The 21,829-nt window shown below is 49.1% G+C and overlaps 1 protein-coding gene across 2 annotated transcripts in view; it reads left to right on the forward strand.

Annotated features, from left to right (window-relative positions):
• The window catches only part of FRMD5 (FERM domain containing 5), a 207,439-nt gene extending 189,521 nt beyond the window's left edge, over nt 1-17,918 (forward strand). For both annotated transcript variants that reach the window (XM_064292034.1, XM_064292035.1), the window contains exons 8-14: nt 1,631-1,719; nt 4,667-4,730; nt 5,302-5,393; nt 8,278-8,352; nt 8,866-8,934; nt 9,860-9,966; nt 16,408-17,918. In XM_064292034.1, coding sequence (XP_064148104.1) covers nt 1,631-1,719; nt 4,667-4,730; nt 5,302-5,393; nt 8,278-8,352; nt 8,866-8,934; nt 9,860-9,966; nt 16,408-16,982 — 1,071 coding nt within the window. In that variant the 3' untranslated portion in view covers nt 16,983-17,918. The remainder of the gene's footprint in view (nt 1-1,630; nt 1,720-4,666; nt 4,731-5,301; nt 5,394-8,277; nt 8,353-8,865; nt 8,935-9,859; nt 9,967-16,407) is intronic.
• Nucleotides 17,919-21,829: the final 3,911 nt, after the last annotated feature.

Consider the following 21,829-nt stretch of genomic DNA (forward strand, 5'->3'; position numbering starts at 1 on the left):
AATGTTCACACTGGTAGAGATGGTTTCAAGGCAAAATGGCCATCTTTCTTTGAGGCAAGGTTCACAAGGCCTGCAGAGGCCCTGCTGCTCCTGGGACTGGTCAAGCTAAAGATCCATGAGGGAAGCAAACTCTGAAGGTGGGAGAGACTAGGAGACCAAGCTGCAGGCTGGCCTGGCCTGGCCTGGCCCACAGCCAGGGCCCCCTCACATGCCTCCTGCCGGGTGCCTGGCCCTGACCCACCAGCGAGGACATCTGACCAGTGTCCTGGCATAATTTTCTGGCCACCTCAACACACTCCTACCCTTTCCATCATCTTTCATGTGGCCTGACAGGGCAGTTTCTCACCTGAGGCCCCTATCATCAAGAGAGCCACTCACAGAGAGCATAACCCATCAGCCCAGCTTTCTGTGCCCCAGACCGGCCCTGGGAAAGGCCTGGTCCGCAGGGAGCTGATTTTCCCCATGTGAGGGAACCATGATATCCTCCTTCTCCCCACTTGGCTCAGTATAGCCTCAGCCTGGGCCATACAAACAAATGGTGACAGGTGACCAGGAGGTTGTCTCTGTTGGCTCAGACACCACAGGGCTGGTGACAAGTGTTCACTTGGCTAGTCGCTTCTTCCTGTTTCTTCAGCTAAGCTTTCCTGAGGGAGCCCAGAGTCCTAGGGCCATCATGGTAAAGATAACTGTCATCTTTTCTCTCGCTCTCTCTTTTTCAGATAACATCTTATTGAGATATAACTCACGTACAGTAAAACTCACCTGTTTAAAGAGCAAAATTCACAAATTTTAGTACATTCACAGAGTTGTGCTACATGAACACCAATTGTAGAACATCTTCCTCACCCCAAAAAGACACCTGTAGACAGCAGTCACTCCCATTTCCCCTTCCCCCGGCCCCTGGCAACCACTGATCTATTTTTTCTTTCTGGATTTGTCTATTCTGGACATTTCATATAAATGGAATCATACAATGTGTGGCTTTTATAACTGGCTTCTTTCACTTAGCAAAATATTTCTGAGGTTCATCCATGTTGTATTGTGTATCACTCCTTCATTCCTTTTTTTTTTTTACCAAATAATATTCTGTTGCATGGCTATCCTACATTTTGTTTATCCACTCAGCAGCTGACGGGCATTTGTGTTGTTTCCAGTTTTTTGCTATTATGAGCAATGTCTGAGTTTTCATGTGACATGTTTTCATTTCTCTTGGGCATATACCTAGAACTGGAATTGCTGGGTCACATGATAACTCTGTATACAACACTTTAAGGAGCCGTCAGACCGTTTTCCAAAGCGGCAGCATCATTTTTACAATGCCGCCAGCAATGTATGAAGAGTTGCCATTCTCTTTTGATGTTCACAATAACCTTCTAAGGTTGCTACTATAATCTACAACTTACAGATGAGGGTATTGAGGCTCAGAGAAGGTAAGTAACTCACCTATAGTCACACAGCTGGCAAGTGGCAAGGTTTATCCTCAAACTGTAATCCTGATTGCAAACACCACACTCTTCCCTCTGTGACCTACTGCCAAGTATTTAACCCTTCAACAACTGAACAGTTGTGCTTCTCATCCTTTCGCCTCCACACTTGCATGACCCTGAGGAGAAGCCTTTCTGTCTTGTAGGATGTGTCAGGAAATGCTGCCTTTCTGGCCTTCACTCCCTTTGGGTTTGTTGTTCTGCAAGGAAACAAGAGGGTCCACTTCATTAAATGGTGAGTGTCTTCATTTCCAAAATAGGCTCTTTATACCTCAACCACTTGGGAGGGCCCTGGTTCCCATGTCCTTTGTGATTGGGCAGTTACAGGTCTGAGCCCTCTCCAAAGCCTTGCACTGATAATGGTAACTGGTGAGGGTGGTGGTGGGCTCTCTCTGTGGAGCCCGTTCTTCCAAAGGGGTGTTCCTGAGAGCCGACAGCCTCTCCAGAGAGAAGCGGTATGACGGAGTCTTGATTGCAGGGGAGGACAAGAGCCCTGGGGCTGGAGCATTTGTGAACATCACCCACTGAGGGCCATAGCCAAACTCATGGAGCTGGCTATTCTGGGGCATCTCTGTGCCTCATTCATGCTCCTGACCAGGGAGAGGCTCACAGACAATGACCCTTGGTGCAGATATAAGCCCCGCTGTTGGTCCTCCTGAGACCAACCCTCCCCCCGATGGACATTTCCTCTGCAGGAGCTCAGATGCTGCTCTGTCCCCACCTATCCCTCTTTAGGACTGAAGTATCCTCATTCTCTAGAAGTCACATCCTCTCCCTCCCCTCCTGCTCTCTCTTTTGCAGTAAAAATCACTGCCCATCTACAGCTACTCTGAACTGCCTCCCATTTGACCTCTGTCTTTAGGAGGGTCTGTTCGGCTGCACGGCTCCTGGGAGCCGATGTAACACAGGCTCTAATTTGTTGACTGACATTTGGCTATCTTGGAGACTTTTGCGGGCCCACACAAACATCCTTCAACCTCATCAGAAAATGTTACAAATTCGATTAAGCCCCAGTGATTTCTGTACCTTCTTGGTCCTTGGCCTGCCAAGTCTAAACTATCCAGCTGCTCCCATGAGCTTAGACAGGCGGCTGTCCTTAGCCCCAACAGGGTCTCACCTGAAAGCCTGCTCCCTGTCTTGGCTCCTTTGCCTTCTCTGGAAGAGCTAGTGGGTGCCTGAGCACAGAGTCACTTCTTGGTGCTGCAGGGAGCCTGTCTTCTTCGGCTGAGCCTGTGGGTACACACCACCTTTCCAGCCCTTATTGCTCTTGTGAAGGACAGCAGTATGATGATCAAGCAGAGCTAGTGAGGCTGTCCTCACACGTGCATGGCCAGGTCTCATTCCCCAGGAGACAGGCAGCCTGGTGCCTGGAGCTACCAGCATATACCCAGCATGCCCGTCTCCCAGGCTTTCGCAAGTTGGCCCACTTCACTGCTCTCTCTGGGTAAAGATGGTGAGGGGTTGGGTTCTTCTGCCCAACAAAATACTTCTTATAAAAAGACCATGAGCAGGATCAGGCCACAGCTCTTCTGGTGAGGAGTACTTGCTGCCTAGATATACCTGGGTTGTTTGGTGAGCCATAGAGGGCCAGATCCTGAGCCACACTCTTAGAGGTCCCTGGTAGCGGGTATGTTTAGATGGAAACAAGCAGGACACACCTGTTACAGGAACCTGAAGTCCCTAAATTATCCCTACACACCCAGAAGGCATGATACTCACCTGGTTCTCCCAAACCCAGTTCATTCTATGGCTTCTCTCAAGTCCCACTTCTTCAGGAAGTTTCCTCACTGTGTCTCAAGTTTCTAATAACAGATGTGAACCCATTCTCACTTTCAAGACAAACCAAACCCCCTTACATGCCTATCTTGCTTGTTGGAGCCTAGATGATCTGTGTGCTTGTCTATATATTAATCAACTGATGTTTACTTATATCCTGTGTGAATGAGAGAGATTAACTGATTGGTTGAGAGACTGAGAGGGGACTCAGACAGGGAGGGAATACCGTGACGCTTGTATTAGCTCAGAACTGGTTGTCAGAAGCTGTGAACTCCCATCCTGACCCAGGACCACAGAGAGGAAGTGCCCTTCCTCTATCCTCAGTAAATTGGGTATGTGGTTCTCACTACCTTTCTGCTACTTCTTAGCATATTGAGCAAATCTCGTTAGAAACTACAGAGGCAGAAGCCAAATGTAGGAAAATGTGCATGATCAGACCTCCTTCAGGGTCCCAGCTGGGTAGAAAAACAAGGACACCACCCCAGTGAGGTAGAGAGGGCCTTGAGACTCCAGAGGGCAGCTGCGTTGGGCAGAAGGAAGGGAAGTGAGGTGTGACCAATGCTGAGGCCTAGTTCTCTGACTCTCAGGGACATTCATATTGTAAATTTTTCCATTTTGTAAATATAACCAAGACCGAGAGCAGTACGTGGAGGTGAGGTCTAAGCCGTGCCATGTACAGTAACCATGTCACTTCTTCTGATTTGTGTCTGTCCCACGGGTGACGTACCCCAGTATCCTGTTTGCCTCTTTTACTGCAGCCATTCACTGGGCTGGTGGCTTCAAGGATTTTTCTACAAAACCCCCTAAGCCCCTTTCCTGGTCAGTACGCTGCATGACTGTTCCATGTACTCTGTTCTCTCTCTTTGGTATGTTGCCCCACCTCGTTCCCTGAGACTGTTTGACATTTGTCTGCATTCAACTGCATTTTTCATCCAGTGGCACAGTCACCTGAAAGACAACTCCCTCAGAACCTGGTTGCATTGTTTTCCATTATTTGCTGTAATTTGAACTTTGGCCTCATCAGCTACCTGTGGCATCTTACATTTGACAGTCCCATCCAGATAATGCACCTGTGTTATGAGCCAAACCCTGAAATGACCTCGGACACTCTACCTAGACTCACTTCCCACGCAGATGTTTCCCTCTTGCAGCCACTCTTGATGGGCCCAAAACCCTCCTATCGCCCTATTGTTGTACTGTGATTGACCAGAAAACTTTGGATCAAACTGTTCCAATAACTGTTCTCTAAGGCCACTGCACTGCTGTCTTGTTTCAGTTCTGATTATGGCTAAGATTGTGTCTGTGCCCAGAGTCCCCTCCAGTCTGGGTGGGCTGTGCATCTACGAGACTTAACTGTGGACAAGCAGCCCACAACAAGTTGACAGGTGCTCTCTTTGTGCTTCTAGGAATGAGGTGACCAAGCTGAAATTTGAAGGGAAGACTTTCTATTTATATGTTAGTCAGAAAGAGGTGAGTAACCGCTCCCTTCTCTTCAGGTAGGGCTGGGGCTCTGGGATGGTTCCTGATGGCCGAGGCCAAGCCTGGGTGGTTCAGGTAGAACTAAGACCTACCTGCTAAGCCAAGACGCAGATCAAGCCCTGGAGGTGAAGTATGGAGGGGTAGCTGGTTCTGGAGCACAAGACTTCCTCTGTGATGCTGGTGACTCCCAAAGTTTCCATCCCAGAGATCCCTACCTCCAGGAAATGCAGTCCAAGGCAAAGTCTTTGACTTCATGTGAAAATTCCAGATGGGGTGCCACTTTCTAGCCAAGGGCTCTCTTAGTTCAGTTTGTACCAGCTAAGACTTACTCTGACTGGACTCACCAGGTATGAATTTATGTGCTGACTGAGCTCTGCCCCAGCGGATCATGCAGGCAGTCTCTTCCAACTAGCCAGCTGCTGGGTAGCCCCTTCCCCATGTGAAGCATCTCACTGAGAGTCTACTGGGGAGCCCTCCACAGTTCGTGGATCAGTGTCCTGGTCTACTTCACCCATCACTTCTCCATCCATAATCAGCTGTTTCTATATGACATTTTTCATAGGAAAAGAAAATTATTCTCACATATTTTGCTCCAACTCCAGAAGCCTGCAAACACCTCTGGAAATGTGGAATTGAGAACCAAGCCTTCTACAAGTAAGTGGACTCATACAACAGGGACTGTCTTTATCAGAACCAAAGTCATGAAGGCTGCTTTTAGAGGAATAATGGGCTGGCAAACTGATATCCTGAGAAAGGAGACACAAGATTTCAAGGCTTGGCTTTCTTGCAAAACTCAGACCACTTTCTGGGTGTCTGTCTGTACCCCTAGAGATACAGAGCCAAGGTCTGAGAATGTGTTACATTTGAGTCACCCAAGGGGTCTGTCTTGGGATATCCTTGGATAGTCTCCAGTGGGTCTTTTTAGGGCAAGGCTTGGGTTAGAAGAAACTCATGGGTGCCTTTTTTATGGAGCCACTCAGGGCCCTGGGGAGTCTGAAATACACTAGCTCCATAGAGGATCAGGTACAATGCAGAGGAGATTCCCTAGCACCAGGCCCCAGCCCTGCAGAGCCTTGGACAAGTGGGGGGCCTGATGCTGAGCTGAGGTTGATGTCAGCCCCTTCCAATGCATCACTGCCAATGGGATCGCCAATGACAGGCCAAGTGCGCAGGAGCCTGGGGTGGGGGCAAGAGCTTGACTGTTACGGAGATGCCAGGTTTGGGCCAAAGGCAAGAACTTTGCTTACCAAAGAATTTGTAAAGTATGTAGGTCTTTCACTATGAGTTGGAATCAACTTGATGGCTATGTGTTTGGTTTTTATGTGGGGCTTTTGTATTCAGTTTTTCTTTATAAAAACATTAGGGAGCAAAAAATGGCCCCTTGGGAAACTGGGGTGATGCCAGGCAAAGTATTTGTCACTAAACCTCTGAGTCTTGTTTAAAATAGAACATAATGGTTTATGCTTTAACGGGCTGTGTTTTAATCAGGAAACAAGACAAAGTATGTGGTATACTGTCTAGGTGAGCCCTGCTGTCACCAGATCCCCCTGCCAGGCCAGCTTCCTCTCTGGAGGGGCCTAGAGAGAACAGAATAGCTGAGCTGTGTGAGCACCAGCCATCCCCCCCACTCCCCCACCCCCACCCCGCAGCACACAGACTCTCTGCTGCCTTCTGTCTGCTAGGGGATGCTGGCTGGCAGAGCTGTTTCCCCCTATTTTCCAGGACCATGGCTCCAGAGGTGGTTTTGTAGGGAGACTTTCAGAACTGCTTAATAATCTTTAAGTAATGGATGCCAGAATCAAGGATGAATGGACAGCCTGAATACTAACCTGAGCAGTCTTCTTTCTTCTCCTGAAGGAGAAGAGACTTTGCCACAGTCAAATTTCTTTTCCACTCAGTCCCTCCTGTCCAGGGAAGGCCAAGAAAACATTGATTTTCTGTTGCTACCACCTTCCATTTGCCTGTGAGGACAGAGCCCAAGTTTAGCCAGTTACATGAACCTGGAGAGAAGGAACTTGAGATGAAACGTTTCTTGCTTGTAGGACTAAAGAGCAGCCCAGAAGAATGGGGTCCTCTGGATCTCCCCAACACAGAGAGGAAGGCATGAGCAGACAGGGGCCTGCCCACACCGAGCTGTCACTGCCCTGGGCACGGGTTAACAGAAATGAAAGCAACCCTGTCTCCTGTATTTTCATGCCTCAGCACCATTTCTGGAGGCCTTTGTTTTCTGTCTGTATCATGGGAACAGAGTTGTGCTTCCGAACCTGTGACCAAACTCAACTTCTGAGTCCTTCCATCAATAGACCCCACTTCTAGCTGCTCCTGCCAGCAGTCCTGTTGGAAACTGAGGTCATTTTTCACTGTTTTCAGTTGACTACTTAATGTTCTGAGTGTTAAAAACCCCTCCTGGGTCAGATCCCTGGTTATGCCAAGTCTCTGGCAGCAGCCACTTTGGCCTTACTCTGAGTGTCTCTCATGTGCAGATATCTGGCCCTGCCTTTGGCCTAGTACCTTGATGGGAGCCAGGCCAGACTTGGAGAACATGCTCAGGCAGGAAGATGAGCAGGCTCAGAGCCACATGGGGCCATGGGACAGGTGGGGATGGTATCTCCAGGGTGCTGTGTTCATGAATTGTGGGGAGAGCTCCCTAAACACTGTCCACACCTGCCAAAAGTTTCACTCCTGGCTGGATCAGTAGTATGGTGTGGCAGGGTGAGCCAGGCCTTGGGAGACCTCTCTGGGCAGCTCTGGCCAAGCATCCTTTTTACAGTGTGAGAGGGTTAATGGGATCAGAGCATGCTTTCTAAAGCCCATGACTTCCAGAGCTTCCTCAGCAGGGGTCTGCAGCCTGTAAGTGATGTCATGGATATTCTCAGGGAGGAGAGATGGCTCCAAGTTCAAAGAAACTATGGAACTTTTATTAAGTTAAGCTAGTTTTAGTTTCTTCATTGCAGGACTTCTCAGAGTCTTTTGTTCACTAATATCCTTTAGGACTCGGGCAGGGAAATGGAGTAGAAAGGACAGCCCCTACGCTTTTCCCCACGCAGGCATGGGCACGAGTCATCAAGTACTAGGACTGGAAGGGACTCCTAAGGTCAAGTAGTCAGAGCTCCATCATTTTGTAGATAAGAAGACTGATGCTAAGAAAGGCAAAGAATTTTTCCCAAGGTCACGCTGCTAACAAGTGGCCTGGCTGAGATTAGATAGGTGTCATTCTATCGTTCCCCCAGACCGTCATCACTAACGTTAATCCACTCCCTCCCACTGCTGGTCCCATGAAACACTCTGAAGTTGCCTCCACATTCCTGACATTAAAATGGGTTTCAATATAGCTGTGTCCCCTGGCACTGAGGCAGGAGGGCAGTTTGGCTGTGGGCATAGCCTTCAGGTCCTCAAGGAGGGTCAGAGATGCATGTGGAAGGCTTTTTCCTGAATAGAGTTCCCTAAGTAGCCTCTGGAAGGAGCTGGGGATGCATTGCCTTGGCCTGCGTGAGGCCGCACCTGGCCATCTGTCACACTGGACTTTTCCTTGCTGCAGGCTGGAGAAGTCAAGCCAGGTCCGCACAGTGTCCAGCAGCAACTTGTTCTTCAAAGGCAGCCGGTTCCGATACAGGTACTGTTATGGATCCATTTTCAGGCCCATCTCTGGAGAACAGCTGCTCAGTGGCCCTTGCCTTTGAGAACAAAGAAACTGGGGAACTCCCAGAAAAGCCTGTTCTTACGCAATTCTCCAGTGTCCCATTCCTTTTATTATTTCTTTCCTTCCCTACGGCTGTCTGTCTGTGGGGTTTAAAGTTTTCTCTCTTTTCTTCCTTTCCTTACATCAGCAGCAAAGTAAGAACTATCACGTGACTCTCTTCATGTCTACTGTCTAAAGTTATTTTACAATATTATTGGAATATCCTGGACAATGAGGGATCACTCCCAGAAAAGACAGGCTGTCAAGATATTTCAGGACTCTCTATGTAAAAAAAAAAAATCCTTTCTCAGCGACCAGAATGTTGGGGATGGGGTAGGCTGAAGAGGCCATCTCCCCATTCAGCCAAAGCATCTGAGATCTTGGAAAGAAGCCCAGTCCTGGGACACTGTCTCATCTTGATGCTTGTTTTTATTATACTACTTATAGTGGCCGAGTTGCAAAGGAAGTAATGGAGTCTAGTGCCAAGATCAAACGGGAGCCACCGGAAATACACAGGTAGGCTGCCAGGGGCTTCCCCCCAAACCAGTTCCAGCCCAGATCCCAGAATCTCAAGAGTCTGGATACTGCAAAGATCCTGGCCACAGCAGCTACCAGAAGGGGAAGATGAACAGGGCAGGAGGATTAAGAGACCATCTCAGCTGAAGGTGTGGGGAGAAGTCTTTGGCCTTCTTGTCTCTGAGCCTTGATGGAGAATGAGGGAGGCAGAGCACTTACAGATCCAGGGGCCACCTCATTGGGTCCTCCTAGGTCCTGACATTGAACATTGGCCATGGAGAACTTGTCCATTTCCACAAGTCCAAGCAGGAAAATTTCATTGGTTCTGCAATGAGTCCATTACAGGAAGCTAGGGCTAACCCCACAGCTCTGCCACACTGGGTCTAAAATAGTTTTGGGATCCATGCTTCATGTGTAACTATAAATCCTGCATTTCCAGAAGCCCATCTCCTAGAGCCTGGCAAACCTCAGAAAGAATATAATTGGCCAAGGCTAGGATTCCTCAACCAGCCTTCACTACTGGGAATGGGAGCATTATCTCCTGCCTCTTTGTGTGGAGCCCCCCGCCTGCCACCAGAAGCCTCCGTTAGAAGTCAAGGGAGGCTGCCACTGTTGGTTTTGAGGCACATTTTCAGGAGTACAGCTCATTCTGGGGCTCTACTTCCTGACAGTCCCGCCCCAGAGACCAGTGGCACTAAAGAAACGTTCAGGTGGGCCTGGGGCATAAGGAGGTGAAGAAATTTGAGGCAGTGGCTCTTACTGGGATCCAGAGATCAAAGACAAAGAGATGGTATTAAAGATTTTTTAAAAAAAGGCCAGAACTTAACTCAGCCCAACAGTTGTAGCAACAGGGACACGAATCCAAGTCCCTACCACATTTGTCTACACACTGAGTTAACAGAGTGCTCTTTTTCTTTAACCTTAGAGCAGGGATGGTTCCGAGTCAGAGCTGCCCCTCCATAACCCATGGCCCAAGGCTGAGCAGTGTCCCCAGGACCCGCAGAAGAGCTGTTCACATCTCCATCATGGAAGGTGAGCACGAGCTACTGGAGATGCCTGCTGGGTTCCTGCCTTGTGACCTGGCTAGTTCCTCCTCAGGGACCTTGAAAACAGGCTAACCTGCCTTAGGGAAAGCAGCACATTTCTCTGAGGAAATCACTTCCAATGGTAGGGAGAAGGTTTCCCCAGGGCACGGGACACCAGTTGGGTGTGCTGGGCACGCGGGTGGTGGTCTGTAAAGATGAACGGGAATCCCACCCAGCCCTCTGTGCTATAGTCTAGGACAGGGTTGCAGATGAGTCCTGGGTTACTTTATGTGGATGTGGGATCTACCAGGATCCATATAGCTTTGAAATTGCTTTCCGTCAAGAGGTTTTCACTTGTTTTCCAGATCTGATTAATCTTAACTAATCAAGGTGATTGAGGCAGTTAACCAAGAAATGAAAACTTGGTTCTGAAGTATTCCAGTAGCTACCACCACCTTTTACTTCAGTTATAGAGATCTGTCCTCTTGCTATCTAAATTCCTTATCATTGTCTCTGGAAACCCAGTTCATTCCATCTCTCTCCACCCCTTTCCCCTCTTTGGGGGAGGGAGAGGTGGAAAGAGAGTCTGTATCATCAGTGAACTGGATACTCTCAAAACTGAGGCCAAAACCACTACTCTCTGGGTGGTTAAGAATAGCCTTAGGAGACTCACTCTGAAAACTGCTCTCTAGTCATCACCGATCCAGCTTGCCCCAGAGGCTGAAAACGGGCATCACGTTGAGGCTGTCCCTCCTGAAGAACTCAAATAGCAGGAAACAGCAGCCCTCTCCTGGGATTGATGGGGTGGACGCTGGGGAGAGTGTCCTTTGCCCTGTCTGTGAGGATGCTGCTTATCAATGAAAATGAGTTGTCCTGGTTAGGAAGGACATCTCTCTGCTGTTCTCCTGGGAGGATATCTGGTGTGTGTTTAGGATTTTATGATATGTTTCATTATGGGCCTGGGCCTCCACATCACCTGAGGAGGGTATGTAAAGTCTCGGGGCTGGGAACCCTGGCTGGGCAACCACCACCACGGAGCTGAATTATTCGAGTGTCTTGGGTACTTCATTTGTAGAACAGGGGCATCTTCCTAGCCTACCCTGTGGGTTGTTAGGAAGCTAATATATGCAACAATATTTTAAAGCATGCCAGCACAGTGCAAGGAGCCCTGGTCAGGAAGTCAAAGAGAAAACTCTACAAGCCTGAGCTTTCCCACGTACTTTCTGGGGCAGTTTGCTTCTCTTTTCTGAGCCCATTGCCCCCACTGTGGTATTGAGTATTGCCTACATCTCAACAAGGGTGTGGGAGAGTGCCTTGTAAACTGAGATCTGACTGCACTTAGCCTCCTGGCTTTTCCTCCTGTCTTAGACTGAGATGGAGCACTAAGCATGACTCTTGCTGTCCCTCTTCTTTTGGGATGTTCATCTCAGGAAGGTGGGAGAAATTTCTTCTCCTTTTTTGAGGAAACATGACTTTCTCCCCTCTCTGTGGCTCTTTCTTCCTATATATGTGGTAACTGAAGCCACCAGGTTCATCCCAAGGCTCCTACAGAAAGTCAGGACAGCTCTCCTCCAGAGGAGATTAACCCCAGATGCTCTGAAACTGGCCCTAATGCAGGGTATAGACCAGGAGAGGGGCCTCACTCATTTCTGCCTCCCAGGATCTGCCAAAAGCGTCCAGTCGCACAGCATTTTCACAAGAGGGAAGACTGAGGCTGCCAGTATGGGGACAGAATGTATTTGGACTAGTTGCTGAGTAAGGTTAGCAAAACAAGTCAGAGATGGGGACATCTGTCCTTGGGCACCTGACACGCTGTGAGGTAGCCTCAGTTCCCAGCCCATCCCTGGCTTTGCCGCCACCCTGCTCCTAGAACCCATCTTCTCCCATCGTGGCAGCTGGGTCCTGAACATCCAAGACCCCAAGGCATTCACCCTTGCTTGCAAAATGCCACGGGAAGGTGCGGTGGTAGAGACTGCTGTGGAAGCCACTGGAGTACAGACCCCCTAGGGCCAGGGGCATTTCCTCCAAATCTCAGCCTCACAGAAATCTACATGTGGCAGATTATAGGCACAGCAGGCACCCATTCGCAACCCACAATGCCGGCCTGCTCTTCACACCCCATGTCCAAGGCTGCCTGCAAACAAGCGCAGCCTGCCTCTCCCTCACGATGGCCCCCACCTTCCGGAGATGAACACCCCAAAAGGAGAGAGACGGTGAGAGCCATGCTTAGTGCTCCATCTCAGTCTAAGACAGAGGGAAAGCCAGGAGGCTAAGTGCAGTCAGGTCTCAGTAACTGCCATCCCTTGCATGGCGACTGCACTTGGTAGTTTACAAGGCACCCTCCCACACCCTCGCTGAGATGGAGACAGGAGGCTAAGCAGTGGCCCAGGACCCATTACCAGGAGTGGGTAGGTGTAAGAAGCTAAGCGATCCGCAGGATCAAACGCACAAGCTCAGGGTGGAGAGAGGCAGATGGAAACTGGATATAGACTTACTGTCTGGTTTGGATGGGGGAAAAAACAAAAAAAAGATTTTAGCAGTTAAGTGGCTGTCAGTGCAGGGATTACCAAGTCTCTGGAAATAAAGAACTCCAGGATTCAAGTGCACCATCTCTCCAGGAGGAGGTGTGGCCTCTAGGGGATCAAAGAAAACAAACTGACCCGAACTGTCCACCCCAACCAGGCAGGGGGGAGCCGTGAGGGGTGCTGTGGGCTTCAACAGAGGACATGACCAACCAAAACTTCCAGGGACCTGTGGACCTGTGAAAACTGGTTCATGCTCCGTCAGGGATTGTGGCTGCATAAATTAGTACCACAAAAGCCATCAGACTTTTCCAGGGGGAAAGCAATGGGAAAAATCCCAAAAACAAAGGGAAAAATGGCATACACATACCATTATAGTTTGAATAAAACCACAGAATCCCCATTATGCTTTGGGTTGGCCCTGTCCTTGGCCCTTAGGGATACAGAGGTCACCTGTATCACCAGCATAGGCCTGACCCAGAAAAGACCCTCAGGTGCGTCCGTCTTTCACCCGTCGCGCCCCGTTCCACCACTCAGTAGCGGGAGGCCGATACTGTGGAGTCCATCGGAGTATGGTCACAGCCCATTTCCCACCCCAGGGCCATCTCAACTCAGGGACGCCTCCTTACATTCACAGAAATCCAGCTCCAAACTACTGGTGACAGTGTAACATCACTGACACCAGGACCCGGCCTGTACAGCGAGTGGCCTGGGTGAAGCCCAGTCTTTGGGGCTTTCTGGGGCCTTCTTGATTCCTTCTACCCCTTGGGACCGTTCCCTGCCCGCTCTGTTCCTCACCCTCTGAGACCTGGGCCCTTACATGGGCCTCAGGGAAAGAGCCCCAGGCTGAGGAAGCATTGCTTTTTATGGCTCTGAGTGCTTCTGACTGAATCCAGTCCCCTGATAACACCAGCTGGCCTCGCCCAGCTGCTCCTTCTCTGCAGCTCAGCCAGCTGAGCCTCAGGAGCCGCCTTCTCCCTCCAGCACCGAGACACTAAGGGCCACCATGGCACGAGACAGGCAAAAACCCTTAGTCCCTGGTTGCCTTTCTGTCCTTCTGCCCTCTCCATCTCCCTTGCCTGCATGGCTTCCATGAAGAGAACTGCATGCCTGAGGACATACCTGCCTCCGGGGGCGCCATGGGGAAGAGTCTTATTAAGATTCACACCAGAGTCCGCGTTCAGCTCCGGGTGACCAATCACTGCTTTCGGTCCATGAGTATTCGCATCCTGAGGATGGGGCCCCGGCTCCGGGGGAGGGTCCTGACTGCTGTGCCCCTCAGCTCTCTGGGAGCCACCTCGGGGCCAGGCAATCGGCTGGAACATCTCCAAGGTAAAAAGGACACCCCTTTGTCTTGCTGTGCTACTCAGCCGAGATCCCACCCACAGCAGCCATCCATCCCAGAATAGCAGGTTTGATGAAGGGGCAGGGCGGGGGGTGGTTTCCACAATAGTGAAAACCGAGCTGCTTGTCCAGGACTAACGTGGCATGGGAGTGAGCTTACAGCGGGTGTCTTCTGTTGAGAAAGCAGAAGACTGACATTTACTGAGTAATTTTATCTGTCAGGGACTCTACTAGAAGCACCTACATATCCATTACCTTGTTTGCTAGGAACATCGACAGCCCACAATATAATGTGGCTTCTAGGGTCCCTCTGACTTGTTCTCTGATGTCACAGCCTCTGACTTGCTCCTTCCCCAGCCAGCTTAGGGCTTAACTGTAGGCCAAGCCAAACTTGGCGTTGAAGCGGCTACAGGCAGCTAAGCTGGCCAGACTTTGAAGATCCGGGCAGTCAGAGTTGTCCTTGTGATTAGACAGGCCCTGTGCAATGGGCTGGGGCTCCAAGGCTGGGGGTGGCTAGAGGTGCTTGGGTGGGGAGCCGAGCCAGCAACACCTCGCAGTCAGGGCGTCCAGGTTCTGGTTTATCAGTGACCGATAATGCACTTGGAGTTACAAATTCCGCACACTGCATGTGCAAATGACAGAACCAGGAAGGAATACTGGGCAAGAGAAAAAAAGGTCAGAGGAACATCAAGAGCACTAGACGAAGGTGCAGGGCTCTTCACGTTGTTTCACAAGACTCTGGGGCAGCTGGGCACTCAGTCTTAGGTGGGTGCCTCATCCCGGCCCATTGCTCCAATCCCCAAAAGCAAGCTGCGTGGTCAGCACCACGAAGTAGAAAGAGGCTTGAATTCTGGCCTTGGCTTTGCCATTAACAACCAACCAACCACATGACTAGGTTCTCACTACTTCATAGAGTTGTTGAAGGATAAACTGAAAGTACTTTAAAAAGCTTAAAACATGAAACAAGTGTAAGATTTTAGCATGAGGCAAACAGAACACAGCCAGGACCGTGAGGAGCCTCCGCCAGCAGCCGAGAGCTGTGGCGGATAAGCTAATGGCACGGCGGCGGGGAGTGTAAGCAGGAAGCAGGCGCCCTCCTCCTCTTTCATACCCAGTTCTCGGTTCTCGGGGTGTACCCCTCTAGAGAACCTGAACTGTGCCTGTGCTGATGGGCTCTGCTGGGCTGCCTGGGTGCAGACGGCCACCCCACAAGGGAACCAAGGAGCACATGATACTTTGAAAGGTTATAATCCCTTTTTAAGAGGCTTGTGAAGCTAGCCTCAAAGGTGAATAAAGTTGATAGCGACGAACTCCCTAATCAGCCCTAGTTAGGCCAAACCTTTGGCAAGCCTGGGAATCTGGTTCAGTCTAGGGACGCTGGGGTCTATTTCAGAGCAACAAAAGGGAGCTGGCTTTTCTTGTCTTGGGCTGCAGAGGCAGGGAGAGCCACTCTGGCACCGGGGATGGCCGTGAGTGAAAAAGGCTGACTTTGCAGCTAAAACGAGACGCCCTTTCCTTGGGAGCTGTGAGGTGGGCTCCTAGCCTAGGGGGCTGCTGTTGGGTTTAGGGTGTAACCAGCTCCTGTTTGTTCCTGTCATAACGTAAGGTGATGCAGTGATTAAAGCACTCAGCTGCTAACCAAAAGTTCGGCACTTCGAGCCCACCTGCTGCTCCACAGATGAGGCGGTCAGCTTCCATAAAGATTTACACAGCCTTGGGAACCCTATGGGGCAGTTCTACTCTGTCCTATAGGGTCATTAGAAGTTGGAATCAACTGAGTGGCAGTGGGTTTGGTTTCGGGCCGGAAAAAAGAAAAAATTTCCTTCTACCTGAGAAAGAAAAAGGATGAGCGGGTAGCTTTAGGGACCAGAAGACCCCACCCTCCTAGCAAATGTAGGTGAATTCTTTCCCCCACCCCCACCCTGACCCAAATAGGTCTCAGAGGCTGTGTGTGTTGAGCTCTGGAGGGTCTCAAGCTATGGAGCTGTTCCCGTCAATCTGTTCTAGACCCAGCAAGGGACACTGCTCATTCAAAGGTGAAAAGAGGGGCTTCCCAGGGGCCCCCCTTCTCTATCTGGAAGCATTTAGGCGAGATCAGGCTATCTCCATCCCAGTGTCCGGACAGCTGGAACAAGGGGGCAGCAGAGACCGACAGCCACTGCAGAAACCTCGCCCCGGTTCCTGCCTCTCCAGACCCTCAGCCCACAGGGCAGACTTGAGCCCCCGAACCACGGCCCCAGCTCTGGATCAGGGACAGGATGCAATTCCAGTTCTCTTCCAAACTGGGGCTAAAATCAGGCCCAGGAGACCAAAGGAAGGGACCTTAAAAAATCAGGCCAAAGCCAGAAGCAAAAAGAAAAAAAACCTCTTCCAACTGTGGCCACTGATTTCTGTGTTTCTCTTGTCCTGTTCTTGATACCTCGAGCTGGAGCACAGTGGCCACGGCTGCTGGTCTGTGAGGGGGCACGGGGGCTTCCTCTTTAGATTTAGGAACCAAATAAAGTGATGGGCACTACCTCCCCTAGGCAGCCCTGCGTGCACTGTGACGCGGAAAGCCTACCCATGCTCCTTTTGCTCCCCAGGCCTGGAGTCCCTCCGGGACAGTGCCCATTCCACCCCCGTGCACACCTCTTCCCATGGGGACACCTTCCTGCCGCACGTGAGGAGCAGCCGGGCAGACAGCAATGAGCGAGTGGCTGTGATCGCAGACGAGGCCTACAGCCCTGCAGACAGCGTGCTGCCCACCCCTGTGGCCGAGCACAGCCTGGAGCTGCTGCTGCTCTCCCGGCAGATCAACGGGGCCACCTGCAGCATTGAGGAAGAGGAGTCTGAGGCCAGCACCCCGACTGCTACAGAGGTGGAGGCCCTTGGGGGAGAGCTGAGGGCCCTGTGTCATGGGCACAGCGGGCCAGAGGAGGAACAGGTGAATAAGTTTGTTTTAAGTGTCCTCCGTTTGCTCCTTGTGACCATGGGACTCCTCTTTGTTTTGCTCCTCCTCCTCATCATCCTTACCGAGTCTGACCTTGACATTGCCTTTTTCCGAGATATCCGCCAGACCCCCGAGTTTGAACAATTCCACTATCAATACTTTTGTCCCCTCAGGCGATGGTTTGCCTGCAAAATCCGCTCAATGGTGAGCCTGCTCATTGACACCTGAGAAGGCATGACTCCTCCCAATAACTAGCCAGGTGGACCAAGGACAGCCCGGCTACCCATTCCCAGCAAAGGGACCCATGGCAGAACCATCGGCACATGTACCAAGTCCTCCTCTCATGACTCAAAGTCCACTGCAGCCTAGGAGGGTTGTTTCCCAGAAGAAGAAAGGGACAGGCTTGTGCCCTGTCTAAACAAACTGGGAAAATTCATTTTCTTCAGAGGTTCTTTCAAGAAAGGCTCAGCAGTTCTCTTTCTCATCCTTCCAATTTGCAGGATAACTTTTGGTTTTGAATTATGATTTTTCATAGATGTGTATTATTTTGAAAGTATCAAATAAAAATAATTTATTTTACTATTACCAATTCTCGCAGTAGTGTCACCTAGCAAACAGAACATTGGCTGAAGACTAGAGACAGCTGTCTTCTGTTTTCTGCAGGAGCTTTTCCTACTGGTGCTGCCGGGTTCCAGTAGTCTCGTTGCGGCAGCCTCAGTGGGACGGGTCAGGGGTCTGGACAATGGGGACTGTTGAAGTTTTCTTGCCAGGCAGAACTTTTTAAAAAGTAAACATCCATGTAGAATGATTAAATGGAAAGTTGTTTCTTATGATGGTCTGACTTGGATCTTCTTTTCTTCTTGTTTTTCCAAATCTGAGCAGAGTGGGCATCTGAAGGGACCAGCTACAGCAGCGGTGGCAGAAGGGGTGGGGAAAGTCTGTCCCCTTAGACTAGAGCCTAGTGGGCACTGCCATGAGTTTTGGATAACGAACTTAATCTTCCATAGTTTTTTTTCTGAAGAACCTCAAGATTTTTATAGCACTTCAGTGGCGTTAAATGACAGCAGCGGTGCCAAAGATAGTACTGTCAGAAACGGTGGACAACCCGTAGTTCGCAGGAACTAGAGTTACCTGAGAGATATTTGGGATTCAGAGAGCAGTACTTATTTTGTACACACCCAGAAAAAAAAAAAAAAAAAGACTATTCCAATTTATATTTTAACAACAAAATGTTATTTTCTTAGCAATTCATATTTTGTTTTTACTTTCTGGATTAAGAAAATAGAACCTGATGAACTAAACGATGCAAGAAAGAGCCTGAACCTGAAAATGAAAAGCTTGAGAAAATACAAATTCAAGAGCAACAACAGCCTTGGACCAGGAAAAGAACCTCTTTAAATAGGATTTTTAAAAGATGCCTTCAAACGCAAGCCGGTGAGCATGGCAGAGAGCAGCACTTCCATGTAGAAATACTGCCCCCTAGGGTCAGCCTCTGCACCAGGGAAGCACCGGGTCGTTGCTGAGGGAAGCCGCAAAAGCAGGGGTGTGTGAAGGGTGAGTGGGAGTTCTGAGGCCCGAGCTCGGCAACTCTTAGAGCCAGTCACAGAGCTCGGCAACTCTTAGAGCCAGTCACATACAAGGTGTTGCTTTCATCTCAGGGAGAGATTTCTAAGTCATCTGGGGCCTGAGGACTTACTGAAGGACTGTCTGTGGACATATTCCTGGGACTCACACACCAGGGAGCCCTGCTGACACCCTCATGCCGGACAGCCCCAAATGCACAGGAGAAGGGGTCATTTATAGACCTGATTTCCCCTAGTCTGTCCCAAGGTAGCAGGCCTGGGCCCACGTTTAGAATGTAACAGCTGTGGGGTAGACATTTTTTGGAGAAGGATTAATGGCATAATTTTCAAGAAAGATGCCCTTTCATCTAGACTAGGGGTTAGCTAACTTCTGCAAAGTTCCAGGGAGTATTTTTTTGTTGTTGTTATTTTGACTTTGTGGGCCACATCCTGTCGCAACTACGCAACTCTGCCGTCGTAGCGCAAAAGCTGCCACAGGTAGTAAACAGATGAGCAAGACTGTGTTCCAATAAAGGTTTATTTACAAAAACGGACGGTGAGCTGAATTTGGCCCACAGGTCACAACTTGCCAACCCTGATCTAGCGAGGGTCACCTCTGCTCCAGTTCCTGATGTGTGTTGAAGGCCCAGGGCCACTTGCCAGGGGGGCACTGCAGTCGCTTGTTTAAAGGGTGCTCAACCCACCAACCAGCAAAGACATGTCTGAAGCCAAGATGACCAAGATCAGGCACTGGAAAGCTAAAATGTGCTGAAATCTAAGAATGGAAGAGGGCTGACCTGATCATTTCCATACCAGCAACAATTTGGGCAGAGTCACAAACATCTCCTTCCCAAGTGACAAGACAAACGGAGGGAGATCCTGGTAAAAACGAGGGATCACTTAAAACCAACTAGTCACTGCCACCTGTCATCTACAGAGGAAAGGCTTCGTTCAGTGCAGGACGAAAGTCAAAAGCTGACTCAGAGATGGAAAGGCTGTCAGGGGATAGGGTCTGGTCTGACCTGGCTAGCTACTGTCTTATGCAACATAGAAGATTACCTTTTACTCTAGTGTTCCTACCTCAGCCTGTAGAATACCGTGTTTCTATGCAGTGAGTAATAGCCTCAACTCTGACCTTTCACGTTCACGTTAAAGAAAGCCGCAGTATTCCATCTCCTGATCTGTCACTTGTGTCTAGAGTTCTAGTCCCTACCACTTCCAGCAGCTGAATTTTGCTCTCTGAACAGAAACTTTCGGGTTATGTGTTTTTTTTCCAGGGCTAACACCAGAAAACATGGACAGAAAAGTTCCCTTCAATTTGCTTTTCAAGTAGCGCTTGAATAACAAACCTCCTTTTGTTAGAATCTCTCCATCATGTAAAATTGTTCAAGTTTTTAATCTGGTTTTACTGTGTTCCACTGTGTTTCCTATTTAGTTTGATCTCATTGTAGGAAAAGCAGTGGTTTCCACAGCTGCATCTATCAAAGGAAATACAACTCTTAGTAAAGAACACTGTACTGCATCGTCAAGCTGTAGAGGGTAAACTACCTGCAAATGTGAATTTCTTCATTTCATTAAAAAATATATAGTTGTTAACCTTTTGTGTGCCAAAAATTCTAAGTTACAGTTTCCTTCAAAGCAATGTACTTTTTTCTACATATGCAGTATGTAGTTAGCATAAAATCATTGGTGCCATGAGGATTATTTTTAAACTTAAATAAATATTTAAATACCATGGAAAAGAGTGGGCTCTTTCTTTTTTCACTTACAGCCTGCCTTGCTTTTCCTTCCTTAAAGTTACAAACACATGGATGAAGGATACCAGTGGGGTTACCCAGCTGATGGCTGTTCAGGGCAGGAGTCATTTAAAACGAGTGCTTTGCTTATATCTACTCTTCTTCTTCTCCTTCCCCCCAAAGTAAATGCTACAGGAACTGAGAAGACATGAGTGTGGAATCATCTGAGAGGAACTGGACCCCGTTTCCTGATGAGGAAAACCAAGCACGTTAAGTCATTTTCCCAAGGTTACCTAGTTAGTCTTGGAACCCAGACTAGAACCCAGTTAGCCTCGGAGCCCAAACTAGAACCTGGATGATCCAGCTTCTATCTAGTGTTCCTACTGAAGCCTGGAGCAGGAGGGAAGAATAGAAAACACTTCCTATGAAGGAAAAAGAATGATATGGCCACTATGATAATAAACCTCCCATTTATAATTTATAAAATATATTCCTACATTATCTCAACTGCCTGTGTAACCATCACTCTGGCTAACAGACCTGGAAATGGTCTTCTGAGTTCTATGTGGACAGAAAGTGAACCTAGAGGCCTGGCCCACTGTGCTAGGTTACCTTCCTGTCTTCACATCTACCGGCCCTCCAAGCCTCCACTCCGCTGCCAGCCATCTTGCCAAAACACTCATCAGCATATGTCACTCCCCTCAAAGCTGTCCATGGTTCCTAATACCTAGAAAATGGCATCCAGAGCCCTGTCCCCCGTGGAGTTTCTTTTTTAATGACATAAGTCTTTGCCTGAAGTGATGAGTGAAACTGCTGTGCCTGGACAGTCCCATGTGACCCTACAGAGTTCCAGCAGCATCCCTTCCTGCAGATACCTAATCGAGTACTTGCCTGTGCACATACGTTTTTAGGGCCCTAGCACCCACTCCCTTGCCTTGGGCTCCTCAGTCACAAGCAAGCCCCTCCGCACCTGACCAGTTTTAGCTAACCATTCTTTTGGCTTTAGTTTGGAAATCCTGGTGGTGTAGTGGTTAAGAGCTAGGGCTGCTAACCAAAAGGTCAGCAGTTCGAATCCACCAGGTACTCCTTGGAAACCCTATGGGGTAGCTCTACTCTGTACTATAGGGTCACTATGAGTTGGAATCAGCACGACGGCAACGGGTTTGGTTTTTTTTTTGGGCACAACCCTACAATTTGCTGACTGAGTGAAGTAAAATAGGCACGACATACTTTTAAAACATTTCCTCTTGCACACCTTCCATTTCGGGAAAAGGTACTTTCAAATGTTTTCCTCCTCAGCTCTATATAACTGTGCTAAATATGTCTTCCTCACAACATTCCACCTTTTCATTCAAAAATCCAAAATTCACAGCCAAAGGAGCCAGAAAATGGGTCTCGATTGTCTTGGAACTAAAACTGTGTCAGACTCACTCATGATTACTGACCAGCAATGCTTTATCAAGATGAAAAAAAAAACCTCAAGTCAGAAGGGGGCAGTCTAACAAAAGGATGCCTAAGTTTCTGGAATCTGATGTTCCAAAAAAAAACCAAACCCATTGCCATCGCGTCAATTCCGACTCATGGTGACCCTATCGGACAGAGTAGAACTGCCCCATAGAGCTTCCAGGAGCACCTAGAACTGCCGACCTTTTGGTTAGCAGCCTGAGCTCTTAACCACTGCACCACCAGGGCTCCAAAGTGACGTTGGAGGGTATATATTTCAAGGAAGAAATATATACCCTTTAATGTCTGCTGACTAAAAACAATTTAAATTCTT

The sequence above is a fragment of the Loxodonta africana genome, chromosome 10, assembly GCF_030014295.1.
Source record: "Loxodonta africana isolate mLoxAfr1 chromosome 10, mLoxAfr1.hap2, whole genome shotgun sequence".
NCBI classification, from domain to species: Eukaryota; Metazoa; Chordata; class Mammalia; order Proboscidea; family Elephantidae; genus Loxodonta; species Loxodonta africana.